Source organism: Aegilops tauschii, chromosome 4 (genome assembly GCF_002575655.3).
Source record: "Aegilops tauschii subsp. strangulata cultivar AL8/78 chromosome 4, Aet v6.0, whole genome shotgun sequence".
NCBI lineage: Eukaryota > Viridiplantae > Streptophyta > Magnoliopsida > Poales > Poaceae > Aegilops > Aegilops tauschii.
The window spans coordinates 507,615,091-507,629,333 of NC_053038.3; the positions used below are offsets into that span (position 1 = coordinate 507,615,091).

General features: G+C 45.8%; 2 protein-coding genes across 2 annotated transcripts; one reads left to right on the plus strand and one right to left on the minus strand.

Annotated features, from left to right (window-relative positions):
• Window positions 1–4,935: 4,935 nt before the first annotated feature.
• LOC109770289 (uncharacterized) lies at window positions 4,936–7,923 on the plus strand. The gene is made up of 8 exons (XM_020328999.4): window positions 4,936–5,214; window positions 5,323–5,344; window positions 5,930–5,986; window positions 6,084–6,165; window positions 6,787–6,882; window positions 6,968–7,092; window positions 7,175–7,193; window positions 7,285–7,923. Exons 1-8 carry the CDS (start codon window positions 5,112–5,114, stop codon window positions 7,609–7,611), a joined length of 831 nt encoding a protein of 276 aa, XP_020184588.1. The 5' UTR covers window positions 4,936–5,111; the 3' UTR covers window positions 7,612–7,923.
• Window positions 7,924–8,513: 590 nt separating this feature from the next.
• LOC109770280 (homeobox protein knotted-1-like 3) lies at window positions 8,514–13,489 on the minus strand. Its single transcript, XM_020328988.4, has 6 exons — window positions 12,917–13,489; window positions 12,677–12,797; window positions 9,950–10,149; window positions 9,471–9,602; window positions 8,996–9,129; window positions 8,514–8,830 (listed from the first exon to the last, which is right to left on the minus strand). Exons 1-6 carry the CDS (start codon window positions 13,259–13,261, stop codon window positions 8,827–8,829), a joined length of 936 nt encoding a protein of 311 aa, XP_020184577.1. The 5' UTR covers window positions 13,262–13,489; the 3' UTR covers window positions 8,514–8,826.
• Between the last annotated feature and the right edge of the window lie 754 nt (window positions 13,490–14,243).

Sequence of the window (14,243 nt, forward strand, 5' to 3'; positions counted from 1 at the left end):
CCTGTTGCAAGATGGAGAGAACGATCGATCGATGGAGTGGAGGCCCCAGGCTGCATCCTTGGTAGCCACGACAGACAAACTGGACACTCCATGTGCATGCCGAGATCGGGCATGCATCAACTCATGTTGAGTTGGAGTACTCTCAACTGTTTGCCCAGGTTATTTTACAGGCCACCTCATCAAGGATATCTTGAGAAGAAAAATTAAAATGGCGATAATTACAGCGAGGCTAGCGACTAGATAGGTGCCCCCTCTTTGCGAGGCCAAATGGAGGGCGATGAGTGGATAAGACAAAGACCACGTCATCCCCACCTGAAATATTTTAACTACTGCGGCTTAATATAATAAGTCTGCTCCTTTTCTCTATCCATTCGAAAAAATCTGCTCCTCTTTTGACGTCCCCACGCGATCTTCATCTCCTCATCGGAACACCTCATGGGCTGCTCCACCGGATTTATGAAACCAATATCCACGCAGATGCATCATGCAAGCGTTAAGAAGCTTCTTTTGGTTCTAAAGCACTTGCTTTTGGTCCTTGTAGGCCGTGATTAGGATTGATCGGAATCCGGTTCTTATCCACAGTGTTCTCATTAGATCGGCAGCTGATGAATAAGAGGGGGGGGATTCAGGGGCGGCTCCTTTTCCTGCTTTGCTCCAACCACTGCCCTGCCCACGCGGGCGCTTAGTCGACGGCAAGTCGGCAAACCGAATAAACGGCCTGGATTTTTCTTCACCACCATCACCCAGACTCCTCCTGTAGCCATGTTGGTCGATCACATGGCCATAACTGATGGCCATGTCGATCTTGCCAAGATGACAAGACACTCTGCCGAAACATATTTACCCTGGCGGCCGAGACGGCAGATAGTTATAGAACCAGACAACGAGTGAATGATGTATGCCATCAGCTGATCTCAGGGGCTAGCTAGTGGCACATTATTTCGACATATATCGCAAGTGTGCGAGTGACATCAGTGCGATTCAGGGGCGGCCGGAGTAGTTCACCGGGCAGCCGTTGGAGGGTTAGGTCAGGATGTATGCCGCCGCCACGGCTGCCCACGCGATTTCCTGGTAAGCCTGACCTCGCCGTCGACGGCGACCGCTGGGAAGATGTTGCACTCAACCGGGATCAGTTCTGACTTTTGTGACGGGGAGCGGAAGGGAACGTGCCGCGTCGAGGAAGAGGACTTTCGCCTTGCTGGGGAAGGAAGGCAGGCAGGCAACTTGCTTCCTCTTCTTTTTTTTTTGCATGGTAATACATGTCTCATTCATATAATAAAGAATAAAGTACAAGTCACGTAAAAACCGACATGACAAAATTAAAAAGATAGCAGAACATCTCTGAACTTGACACTAATGCCCGTCATCTGCCTCCGGCACCACCACAGCAGCCACCGAAGAAAAGAATGACGGATCACCTCCTCACCCGAGCTCGACGCGGCTCCACCGTTGATATGCAGCTTTGTGGACCTCCAAGGTGGCTCACCAAAAGTGAAGTAATTGCCGTTGAACGAATCAGACCGGGGCAACAACTCGGACACGCCATCGAACTCCAGATCTAGCACCCCACCACGACTAAGACACCGAAGGAGGAAACCATACCTGCCATCCACGAACCACGAACCTAGCACACGTTCCGTCTTCCAGATGTCGTCGATGCGGACCATAATCTGCATCCGCTCCTACCTCCCAAGCTCCACGCCAACGCTGGAGCAAACACCGTCGCAACGGCGGAGCCCGAGGACACAGGTCCACCACGAGGATGCCGCCGCCGCCACGCCTTCCTTACTTGAACAGACTGGTTTTCAAATCCATCCCCAACCATAGGACCGATGATCTCGTCAGAGAAGGATCCAAAGAATCTTTATTCAGCGCCGTCATCATTGCCGCCGAAGCGAAGACGATGTACAACCTAAAAACCTAGACTACACGGGAGTAAAAACGATCCACACGCGTGGATCCGGCGACCCCCCTCACCACCGACGACCGAGGTCGCCGGCGGAGGGGAGCCGCCGGAGTACGGCGCTGAAAGATGTCCTCTTCTGGCGGCGACTAGGGTTCCAGCCGCCAGGGAGCAGGGAGTTGAGAAAAACTCTTCACGAGTCGAACTTGCTTCCTCCTTGGGCAAGAAGCAAAGCATTCCCTCCGTCCGTCGCTCTTGCCGCGCAATTCGTATCGTACGTACGGTTTGCGCGTTCCGCGTCGTCGTGTCGGGTCGTGTCGCCTCGGTTCTGCTGGCACAGGGGAGGCGCATGGCCGAACCGAACCCAGGTCTCTTCACGCGGTGCGGAACGGCGAGCGTGCCGTGCGAGTGACTGACGAAAAACTTCTCACCAAAAAGAAGATGAAGAAAAGAAGCGTGACGAAACGACACGTCGTCCACGGCACGTTACGTGCTACAGCAGGTTGCTCTGTTCTGATGTACTCCCTCCGTTCCTAAATATAAGTAGATTTCACTACGGACTACATACGAAGCAAAATGAGTGAATCTATATTTTAAAATATGTCTATATACATCCGTATGTAGTCCGTAGTGGAATATTTAAAAAAGACTTATATTTTGGAACGGAGGGAGTATCACTAAAACCGGGAGCTGCGAGCATTACCTAGTTTTTTTCTTTCTTTGAGCTGTACGTTGCAGTTTGGGAGGAATCCATGGAGTCAGCTTGCGTGCAGTTTTCCTTTTCTAAAAAAAAGAGCTAACACCACTATTGATACATAAACTTGTACCCGAAGGAACGGAATCATACAAAAACTAAAAAACCCCAAAGCAGCGGTCCTTAAACTTATCTAACACTATTCGCAAAAAAAAAAAAAACTTATCTAACACAACGTTTTAATACAATTCCGTTAAATCTGACGCAAACCGTCTATTTTCTGTTAACTGCAGCACTGACCAGCTGAAACGCCCGCAAGTGATAACCGGCAAACCCAAAGAGACTCTCTGTTTGCAAATTTAGGTAAACTCCGTATTAACTCCTACTGCAGGACGGAGAAACAAGTAGAAAAGGAAAAAAAAAGTGCTGAGACTGGGTTTTTTGAACCCGCGACCTATTACATTGTTTTCCCGCGTGTTACTAGAACACCAAGCATCACTTAATTTGCAAAAAAGAGACATCTATTTTTGTTGTAAATGATATTTTGGGGTGTACTTCAGTGGGGTGCTAATTTTCTTGTGCCTCAAATAGTTTACTGAAACTCTGTTTCAAAGAAAAAAACAGTTTATTGAAATTGTTGTAGAAATTGCTGTTGAAATTGTGATGTAGTCTGAGAAACAGATTAGTGGCATTGCTGAAGTCTGAGAATTGTCTACAACTACTGCTGTAATCTTGTAGATAAATAAAAGACGGTCTGTTGTTGGGGGAATAAATCATTATGGAACGTTAAACTCCAGGTTAGTTGATTCACCTCTTTTCAGCCTTAACAGAGAATTATCGCATTGAATAACCTGTGGACAAAATTCATGGTTCAGCAATACCAATAAATCTTGTTTTAGTACATCAGTTGTATTCATTCAGCTATGAAATATATGTCATTGCAAATTTATTATATCAAAGGATGTTACTCTCCCTTGTGATATAGGAGTACATGGTCAATTTTCATTATTCAAATTTAACATGTGAATAATAATTTCTTGTATGTACTTTTTCACTAACTAATAATCGCAAATCTACCCTAAAAAACCCGCAAATCTTTAGACATAGATCTTAACACCAAATCAATGATATCAATTTTATGTCACGTAATTAAACCATATACTTGTAGGTTTAATTTTATTGAAAATAAAATAAATTTGATAATCAAATAATATTTGTCATTGGCCAAGGTTTGAATTTCTCTATCAAAGCATGATTTATATACCCAAGGCAAATGGATTTTTATTCTATTGCACATTATGGGGAAAGATGTTAGCAATGAGTCATCCAGGACAATCATCTAAATACGCATAATTCTATTTTGGAAATAAACTAAATAAGAAGGATAATTATTTAGAAGAGGTTGCTCGCGCATGTTGCAGACCACTGTTCTAGTTAATCTAACAGAATGTATGAGATCAATTCTTGTTTAATGGCATACAATTTTTTGAAATCCTAATTTGAGTAAATCACATTGGAAAAAGTTGTTTAATTCTTACTTTCAGTAAATCACACTGACTAACAATTGATGGTGGTTGTCATGGCCATTGGTCATATTTTCTTAATATAAAAACTATCGGTCTCCGCTTTGAACGTAAAGCAATGCATGTTGTCATGGTAACGCACAGGAAAATCATACCAGAGGTCTTTTGTTTGATTTGTACGAAGCCCCACCTCAACGCACTGTTTTTCATCTTCTATTTTTTTTCCTTCATCTCTGTGAATGAGATAATAAGAATTTGTCTCAGCTTTGAATAGATAGTCCCTTTCAGGGTTGCTGGTTATCTCGCACGTGCATTTGATTCATGTCGTGCGAAGGCCCTAGGTTCGAATCCCCCGTAGCGAAAGAGAGCGGGGCTACTGCTGAAGTTAACAGAAAATAGACGGCATGTGTCGGATTTAAAGGAATGTTATTAAAACATTCTGTTAGATAAGTTGAAGGACCACTTCTTTGGGGTTTTTTAGTTCTTGTATGATTCTGTTCCCACCACTACAAGTTTCTGTACTATTTTTTTGAGTGTTTACAAGTTTCTGTACTTTTTGTTGTATTAACTTAAAAAAAAGTTGCGTGCGGCCTCGCTTTGTAGTCCACCAGATGTACGGCCTGTCCATACGAGCCCGGCCCGTGTGATTTGGCCCAACTTTCTGAACCTTTTTTTCCGTTCTTTCGCGACGCGGCCTTCGTTTCTGAACATCGTACGGCTGGGCCCGTTGACCGGGCGGAACGACCCTGGGCGGGCCCACCAGGTATGTGGGCGGACGACGGGACCCACACCCGCACTGTTCTTTTCCTCCGCCCAAGGGAACGGAATGACGCGGAGCGCACTACTCATTCCCCACCCGCCGTCGACTCCAGCCTAGCCGCGTCGTCCCCTCCCCCGCCCCCGGCCCCGCCCGCCAGATCTCCTCCGCAATCCCCACCGGAGCCCTCCCCCGCGCGCGCCAGCAGGCGGAGGCAAGCAGGCGAGCGTGGCGATGGCGTCGTCGCAGGCGAATCTGGAGAAGATGCAGCTCCGCCAGAGCTACCGCAACCTCTGGCACACCGACCTCCCCAACGCCATCCAGGCCGACTTCCCCTGTAAGTAGAAAATCGCCGGTGCCGCCCCCACCCCCGTCTCTCTCTCTCTCCCTCGTCGATTCCCGCTGGGTTGATCCCGTCTCTGACCCGCGCTCTTCTCCCCTGCAGACTGCTGCCTGTCGCTCTGGTGGTAAGCGACCCTCGACCCGATCGCCGCGCTTCCCATTTCAGGGTTTTTGGAAGCCCCCCTCTCCGCTAGATCTGCGATTAACTGTCCGTGTTTTGCGAATTGGGTTAGGGTTATGGGGATTTTGACGAGTACGCGCGCTCTGTTTGTTCTACATTGTGTTGTTTCGTTACCAGCTATCATGGAAATGCCTAGATTCGTAGTACTAGGTGGCAGTTATGTGTTAGTATTTCGTACTACTAACGACGACCTCTTGTCTGGTGGTGAGCGATCCCTGACCCGAACGCCGTGCTTCCCATCTCATGGTTTTTGAACCACCCTTTTCTGCCTGATCTGCGATGAATTATCCGTGTTTTCGTGAATTAGGTTGGGTTTAAGGGAGTTTTGACAGAATACACGGGAACTCTGTTTGTTCTGCAGTGGGTTCTAAAAATGAAATGCTCAAATAGATTCTCAATATTTACAGTGATGCTATAGTTTGTGGAACAATATAATGTGGTGGCATTGGGTTCATAGATTTTGCATTTTGCAGCATATAGATTTTTATTTACTTTCTAATCTGCTACATTTCCTCTATTTGCTGTTCAGTGGGCCATGCGTGTCATACATGCTTCGTAAAAGGGCTCTCTACAATGACATGTCAAGGTAGTGTCAATTATATTATGTTCTACTTGTCACGGTTAGAAGCGTGGCTATTTTTTTACAACCCCCCTGATTCCCTCCGTGCTTCTGTGTGTTTTAGGTATACGTGCTGTGCTGGCTATATGCCGTGTAGTGGCAAGTGTGGTGAAAGCAAATGCCCAGAATTCTGTCTTGCAACTGAGGTACATGGCCCATTTTATGTGCTTTTGCCCTGAAGTTTCCTCTCACTATACCTCTCTTAGCTGACGATTTTGATGCGGTTGGATTCCAGATTGACGTATCAGTTCCCTCTTACTGTACCTGTCCTAACTTATGATCTTGATGCGGTTGGATTCCATATCGACATATCTAATAGTTTTCATGTGGATCTGATAATAGATAACTCCTTCCATTGGTTATTTGATTAGCAGTATTCTGTACCGATTGTGTGGAGTTTTTGTATTTCTAGGCTCAACTAACTTAGTTATTTCGTTGCATGTCTGGTAGTTTCAAACACCGTGCAGTATGCCTATCTCTTCCGTCTCATTGTATTTCTTTTGGCATGAAAGAACAATGAGTAGATCAATTAGCTTGAGATGGGTCAATAAGCAAGCTTTGATTTTTTTCAACCAATTAGCGTGAGGTGATCCATAAGCTAGCTTTGATTTATTTGATCAACTAGAGCACCGTTATCGAACAGAACAATACACATTTGATCTAAAATGATGTGAAGTGCAAATTTTCATAGCTGAACTTCTAATGCTGCCACTGCCCTTCTGATTTAGCTTATATTTGGGTTCATTGAATTTATATGGTCTTTTCAGGTGTTTCTGTGCTTTGGTAATTCAGTTGCTTCAACCCGCTTCTTGCTTCAAGACGAATTCAACATACAGACAACCAAGTGTGATAACTGCATCATTGTACTGTCACTGCCCTCCTATGTTACAGATTTCTTTCTGTGGTTCCTATTTACAATTCTCTACTGAATACCACCTTTTACTACAGGGTTTCATGTTCTGCCTTCAACAAGTTGCTTGCATCTTCTCAATAGTTGCTGCTATTGTCGGTAGTGAGGAACTTTCAGAGGCTTCCCAGATCCTTTCCTGCCTGTCTGATATGGTCTACTGCTCGTAAGGCTCTTATACCCCTGATCTTTTCTCTTCTCCACAATAAGCCTGCAATGTTGATAAACTTTTGCCACCATCCTTGCAGGGTTTGCGCCTGTATGCAGGTAAATATACCCCCATATCTGCTCGTAGCCTAATGAATCGCCCTGCTTAACCCATATGTATCCATTTTATGACATTGAATTGCAAATGCAGACACAGCACAAGGTTGAAATGGACAAGAGGGATGGGAAGTTCGGGCCACAGCCCATGCAAGTGCCTCCAATGCAGCAGATGTCACGCATCGATCAGCCTGTCCCTCCACCCGCTGGCTATGCACCACAACCAGCATACGGCCAGCCTTATGGTGCCTACCCACCTCCTCCAGCTCAGGGTTACCCACCGCCGCCAGCTCAAGGCTACCCACCGGCAGGTTACCCGCCAGCAGGTTACCCCCAGGCCCAGGGCAGTTCATACCCTCCACCTGGTTCGTATCCCCCACCTGGTTCCTACCCCCCTCCGCAGGGCTACTACGGAAAGTAAAGTGCGTGCAGCGACCGGAGTGGTATTCGTTGGCGAGGCAACAGAAGTATCGTGAACATGTAAACAGTAGGACTATTGTAGTGATATATAGGTGATGTTAAGGTACTCGTCGATATTGGTCTGGGTGCTGAACTGGGAACCGCATTTGGGTCTCCTCTGGGTGGTGAACTGTCTCTGGATTTCTTCTGGGTGGTCATTGGTCAACTATGAACTGCATCGCGTCTGTAGTTCCTCTGGGTGTTAAAACTGTGAACTCTTCGCATTCCGAGTATGTTGTTCTCCGAATAAATATGAGCGGCGGTGTGTTACTAAGCTGTGCTTGCAGTGTTGGAAGGTTTCGTCTAAATCTGACGATGAATTTGTTGGTGCAGATTTTTGCTTGTTTCTAGTAGGTGGTCGGCAATTCGAGCCTGAATGCTGTGTGTTACCTAGGCTATACCCTGATATTTCACCGTGGGCTTTGGCTTTTGGCTGTTGCACCAGTAAGGCCTACAGTTTGCATAACTATACTCTGCACCATAGCCGCCTAGATGATGACGATGCACAACATATATGTGTATGTGGTTGAGACCTTATAGAAAGAAGGCTTCGTTATTCGCTGGAAAAGTCTGGGACTTTGTCTTGTGGCGGTGGGTAGGCCTAATTATCCAATTAATTTCCAGTCGTCGTCCAATTCAAGTTTGGTGTACCTAATTTGATACAACAAGGCCCACACAGCACTAGAGATTCCGTTCCGTGCATCAAGACGCGTACGTGCACCGTTGAATGTTATCACCGATTATATGTAGCATCCTTTGAAAGTTGAAACAAATCAGCTATGGACGACAGCACATACATAGAGAGACTTGATAAAAGCAGAGGTGCGCATCTCTTTTGCTTTGGTCATTCGAGACGCCGTACAAGGCCATGGAACGCTCAATATACATATATGCACAGGAATGTTTTTTTTATGGAAACGTATGTACCCACAACAAAAAACCACAAGAATTTTCCTTTTGAGTATATAATAATCAGCTCAACAATTGCAACGCGTATGCCAGTGGTCAGACTAGTAGCGTGTACGTATGTCATTAAGGTGTCACCTCTGACTAATAACTAGATATACAATTGAATCCAGATCTTCTTATTTCTCTGTGTGTGTGTCACCGAGATCTTTCGTGTGATTAGGCGTCAGGTATATATATGCATGTATATACTTTGCAGCTGTGCACCTAGCTACCTGCACATACATATCAAAGCCAAAAACGAAAAATTAGAACATTATATGGCAGAGGCCAGAGGCTGCGCTCTAACTGATGGATCAGAAGTTGAGTTGATTGAGAAATCATCGATCCGAAGCGAATGGATCTTGATTTAGATGATGATATGATATTGGTTGGCTCACCTTTTACGCTTTGATTTGAGGGTTGATGTCTGGGAGTTGTTGTGCCAGTTGCGCTTCCTCTGATTGATGAACCAGTTGTTGATTTGCTTCAGCTGCAGGCCAGTCTCTTCAACAAGCTTGGCCTTATCGTCTTCCTGTACCAGCAAAACAAAACGCATTCCACGCAACTATTATTGACTTACTCATGCACATATGTACAACATTTTTTCAAAAACAAAACAAAAGTAAACATCATGCAATTGAGATATGATAATTTAAAACCACGGACAAGACACCAGACAAGGAATGGGATTGTATGAAGCATGCACACCATGCAATGCAGGCCGTCTGATGGAACAAGTTTTGGTGTAAGCTTAATCAACAAGTTGGAGAACAGCTAAGGATGCATGGCAACTGCTTAGCTAGCTAGCTAGCAGCAGCAGTGGATGGCTAGTTGCATTCTTGCATGCATGCATGATAGGTACGGTGCACTCACCGTAGGGTAGGGCCACTTGGCGTGTTCCTGCCACCATTGCTTCAGTATGGTGGTGGTGTCCCCAGGCAACTTCCCGGCCCTCCTCTTCCGGAGTATCTCCTCCCTCACGTCTCCAATCCTTGACTTGAAACCCTGCAACAATGAATTTAACATTGATATCATCAAGCTTCCATGGCACTCCCAATGTAAGACAGTCACCATGATTTAGGTTTTGCCATGCTGTCCAGTACATAATTTTGGCCCTTACTTTTATATGAGTGTTTGAGTACTGTTTTAAATGGTCATATTATGAAAATATTTTCAAGACAAATTTGATGCCAGTATCTTCCCTTGAGAATTCCAAATAATTTTGCACATATCCAAACGTCAGTAAAGGAAAATGATTGCATGTATTCTACCAAGAGATCTATTTTTGGAAGGCGGTAATAACATTCAAATTTTGTAGCAAATTCAGTCTTCAAGAACATAATTCGCAATACCTGTTTGAGTTCAATTTTGAGTTCTTGCCTGACCCTCTCCATGAGGGAACGCTCCGTGTCCGTGGGTACCAGAGGGCCGAAGCCCATCATGTCGTGTCCATTCGAGCTCATATCCATGGGTGCCGCCTCCATGATCATCGGCGGCCCCTCATCCTCGTCCTCGGACATTGTCGCCCCCATTCCTTCCTCCAAAGACGCACCTGATCCATACATCCACATGGCCAAGGTTAACAATGAAACTCAGATAGGGCAAACTATATACAAATGTAATTTAGATAAATCATAAATGGGGAAACTATAGCTAATTAATTAAGCTTGATGAGCAACTATAGCTAATTAAGGGGGGCATGGATGCATCAAATCGTTATCGCGACACATGAACCGAATCAAGCTAGACAACCGTACCAGCCATGAGCATGGGCTACATGAAGCACGAAAGCTAAGTGCCAAATTAAAAGGCTTGTTGATTTGACGCATGATCTTATACGCGTTTGGAACTTTGCAGATGGTCGCTGTGTGCAACAGTTCGACGTACTACAGCGCTAGGAAGATCGAGAGGAGAAAAAAACGCTAGCCAGGAAACTACTCATCAACAGATCAATCAGGTGGAGTAGAGACACATGCATGCATGCATGTGGATGCTTGCCATGCAACTTCAGGTTTTACGTGAAGCGCTGGAGATGGAAGAAGCAAGATAGAGCCGACATGAATATATGGTGGCAAAATCTGAGCGTGACTTGGGTTAGAAACAAAATGTAGTACTAGCAAAACTTTGTCAAACCATTAATTATTAAAGTTTGCATGAATGCTAAGCTAGGTGTACAGCCATTTCAGCGCATATCTTTCTCCATGCTAGCTAGTTAGCTTTATATATGAGATGCCGCACTTGTCAAAAGAGCTAGTGCAATGAATATAATTGAAGGGCAATCCACACATTTCTCATAATAAGGGCGCGACCACGAAGGGTATGGTCATGTCATGTCATGGGACACACCTTTTGTCTCCAGGATCATGTGATGCTCAAGTAAGAACCCGCAGGCAGCTAGTTAGACAAGAGTGACCTATTCCATCGACAGTCTTTTGAGCAAAACGATTACTTCACTTTTGTGTTTGCTCATAGCAAGGTATCAACTTTTGTTCGTTGAGATTGAGACACGGTGCAAAGTTGGGAGTATATGGTTGAGCTCAATTGGGTGTGAGAGTGAACGTACATTTCGACCACCCATAGTTATTAAGTTCACCTTGCTTAAATTTGCCAATTTGGGTGTCTATTTCTACATTGTAAGCTGAATACACAGTTTCTCCTACATGTTCCAGTAAAAGCTAGTGATATGGAGTATGTCATGAAATTGTAATCCATACATGGAAGGAGCAAAATGGAGGGCCTTGTGATCAGGGTTTTCATTTCCAGTTGGAAAATACGAAAACATGCCTTTCTGGTAGGGAGCAGAAAGAAAAATACCAGCCAGAATTTCATGGTTTTGGCAAACTTTCCTCGAATTCAACAAATTTTGATCAAAAATTGAAAATTTTCTAATGCTTTTGGGGTGGAAATAACCGTTTTTTTCCTGAGATTTCTGGATTATTCCAAAAACCGAGTTATTCCGGTCTCTAGCAAAAAAGAAACAAAAAAACCTCGCTTGGGATTATGTCTAAACAGCATGGACAATATTGCCCCTTCTTACCTACCGAGGAGCGTGAGAGAGGGTGCCAAGAGAAATTTTCACATTGTTACCGAAGTCTTCCATGTTATAAGTTTGATATTTAGTTAATTGTTTTTAACCAGTTACTAGATTTCATTTACCAATATTAACCTGAGATGCCGTGACCCCTTGGTTCTCCTCTTATAAAAAAATATTGGGTGTAATTTTGCTCCCTGGTCATAGAGAACTCGCCGTGGCGTGAAAGGAGGACGAAGGGGTTCTCCAGAGAGGAGAAAGAATGCGGAGGAAGAAGTGGGACGGGGGATCACATAAGAGGCATAAGAGGCATAAGAGGCTGGGTGATGGTAGACGGGGTGCAGAAACGGGGAGGTGCGGCGAGGAAGATTAGGTCGGTAGGACCGCAGGGCTACGGGTGACTCGGTAGCTATTGGGAGTAGGGCTTGAACATCATGCTTCGGTGATGTCCATCTTGTTAACTTTACCTAGCATGCCTATACACAAGGCTTGCGCCATTCTATATATGAAAAAAAAAATTATGCCCAAAAAAGAGGAATTTGGAATTTGTTAGGGTTTTAACCGGCCGGGCGGCTGGGCTTTCCCACTCGGGCCTCCCTCGTACTAGGGTGCAAACCCAGTCCTGATAAACCACGGCCCAAATGTATTCTCCCTTACCTGCAACCTTATTTCATAGTGATACATAGAGAGTATATATATAATAAAGTTTGTTTATGTTTGGTACGTGCTCAACCGACGCACCTGCTCGAAGAGGGGAAGTCTTAGAAGGAAAGGCATAACAGCTTTGAGATTTTCGACGTGAAGAAGACATGACAACAACAACAACAACAATTTTCCTTTTACTTTGAGACATGACAACAACTACATACTAAATTCACTAACTAACAAGCAAAGGGTGTATAAAATTGCACCAAAGCACGACCTGATGATAGCAGTTTCTTTTTAGTCCAAAAGTGAAACAGGAATGGAAAGAGAGGAATATAATACAGACATGGATGTTGTATATAAATGAAATTTCCAGGTAGGTAGAGAAGAGGATCCTTTTTACCAGTCAGGTCCTGCAGGGACTGCTCGATCTCCCGGCACGCCATGACGGCCTCCACGGCGTGCACCCGGACGTGCTGCTGCAGCTGCTCCCTGAACGAGCACAGCAGCATCAGGTACTGCGCCTGCACAAACACAGACACAACACCCAGCGTCAACGACGACGACGACGTGCATGCACGCACATGAAGATGAACATGACGCGATCTATGGCGGAAAGAAGTGGTAGGTAGGTAGCGCGTACGAGGAAGGAGTCGAGCTCCTGCTTGTCGTGCGGGGAGAGGAAGGGGCGGTGGTGGGCGGAGTAGGAGTGGAGGAGGCCGCTGGACTGCGCGAGCTGCGCGTCGATGAGCGGGAGGTGGTCGATGGGGGTGGCCACGCGCAGGCACCCGACGTGCGCCGCCACCAGCTGCTCGCAAAGCGGGTGCACCGCCATCTCCCCCTTGAGCAGCTGCCGCTCCTCCGCCTCGGCCGCCGACGCCGCCGCGACCGCCACCGCCGCCGCGGACGACGACGAGCACTCCCCGCGGCCGCCCCCACCCCCGAAGCTCATCTCCATGCCTCCTCCCTGGTCACCGACGCCCTGCATGCGCCGATCGATCTCCTGTTCGCCGGCTAGATAGAGGAGGGCCAGAGGAGCTTTTCTTGGGCCGGTAGGTGTATGCGTGCGCGTGTGACGGTGGCGTCGGGTATGTATAGGCAGGCAGCAGGTAGCTAGCGGAGAGCTAACAAGCGCGCCAATTAAGCTAGCTAGCAGCAGCTTTACATGGAGAGGAGAGAGAGGAGAGGGGGATATAATGAGGAGAGTTGGTTAGCAAGGACACAAAGGAGATGGTGAGGGGTCTTTTCGAGGCTTCCTAAGGTGGCGGTAACCGCAAAAGAAAGTGAGCCCGCCCGCCCGTATCACCTCAACCCAAGTACTGTACCCCCCTCCTCCTAGCTAAACTAGCATGCAAGGACACCAATCAATTTATACTCTATTATAGCACGATGAGAGAGAGAGAGAGAGAGTTTGGGGTTTAAGGTATGAGAGAGAGGAGGGTAGGGGGAAAGGTAGGGTGATGATAAGGCTGGTAAGAGAGATGGGATCGATAGAAGGTGGGGAAGGAGGGTGAGGGTTTGGAATAAAGAAAGGTGCCTACCAAATTGCACCATTGTGGTCTCTCCCTTGTGTTCCAAGGGGGGAGAACCCACACCCCAAGAACTACCTCAAGTAGCAACTTGATTGTAGCTATCGGTCAGCATGGATCATGTGTGCATTTGTTTTTTTCAACCGTTTTCCTTGAAGCATACTCCAGCATGGTGTATGTAGACACCTTGCTTTATTTTAGACTATATATGGAATACAGACAATTACCACTCTAGTACCACCTACTGGTGATGATTTAAACAACGTTCTAGAAAGCATGCAGTAAAATTTTTCGAACTTCTCTGAGGTAAAAGATTACTAAATTTGGTGAAACAGCATCAAGAGTGTAATCCGCTTTTACAGCTTAACTGTGACTTTGAGATGGCTTTAAATAGTTAAAAAATACGACACATTTGACCCATCAGCAGTGACCAAGAAAATA